The 664-nt window shown below is 47.1% G+C and overlaps 1 protein-coding gene across 4 annotated transcripts in view; it reads right to left on the bottom strand.

Annotated features, from left to right (window-relative positions):
- The window catches only part of LOC119586422, a 37,691-nt gene that overhangs the window by 31,446 nt on the left and 5,581 nt on the right, over positions 1-664 (bottom strand). For all 4 annotated transcript variants that reach the window (XM_037935144.1, XM_037935145.1, XM_037935146.1 and 1 more), the window contains exon 2: positions 3-199. In XM_037935144.1, coding sequence (XP_037791072.1) covers positions 3-186 — 184 coding nt within the window. In that variant the 5' untranslated portion in view covers positions 187-199. The remainder of the gene's footprint in view (positions 1-2; positions 200-664) is intronic.

The raw sequence follows: 664 nt of genomic DNA, 5'->3' as shown, positions 1-664 counted from the left end.
ATACTCCAGCTTCTTCACGAATTCCTCGATATCATTAGGCGTCTTGGGCTTGGGCGGGCTGGGCGAGGGGTCGGTGTCCGCGGGAGGGACGCTGGCGGCCTCGGCGCCTCTCTGCCCTGCCTGAAGAAGGACCAAAGCGCCCAGCAGGAGGAGGAGTCCCAGTGAGCCTCGGGAAACTGGAGACATCTCGCCTACGGTGCTGGAAGCAGAGACGATGTTGGGAACTCAGTATTTTTTTCTATTGATTTGCATGAGAAACAATTTTATGACTTATTGGGCGTGTGGATAATCCGGTAAATTGACCGATAAGGTCTATAATGAAGAACTGGGGTATAAGGGTGGTGTACAGGGAGTATTCGGTGATGCAGCTGGTATTTAAGCAATATAGTAATTGGCAAAGCAAATAATCTAATGATCTGCTTCTTCGGGGATCACTTTTGGTCATTCATAATGATGCTGATCTATAAACCTACCTAATTATTACCAGTTCACAAAAAAAACCCGACAGCTGGAGAGAAAACAGAGAGAAAAATAAACCTGATCATGAACCTCCATGACATGCCAACCCCCCATACAATTCTATCTGACCTGTCACATTTCCGGTGTCATGAATCACCAAGCAGGATCAAAAGTAACGCTAGTTCGACCATGGACGCAACATACA

The sequence above is a fragment of the Penaeus monodon genome, chromosome 21 (genome assembly GCF_015228065.2).
Source record: "Penaeus monodon isolate SGIC_2016 chromosome 21, NSTDA_Pmon_1, whole genome shotgun sequence".
Taxonomy (NCBI): Eukaryota; Metazoa; Arthropoda; class Malacostraca; order Decapoda; family Penaeidae; genus Penaeus; species Penaeus monodon.
Note: the sequence above shows the minus strand (reverse complement) of the source record. Positions and strands in the feature narration are given on the sequence as shown.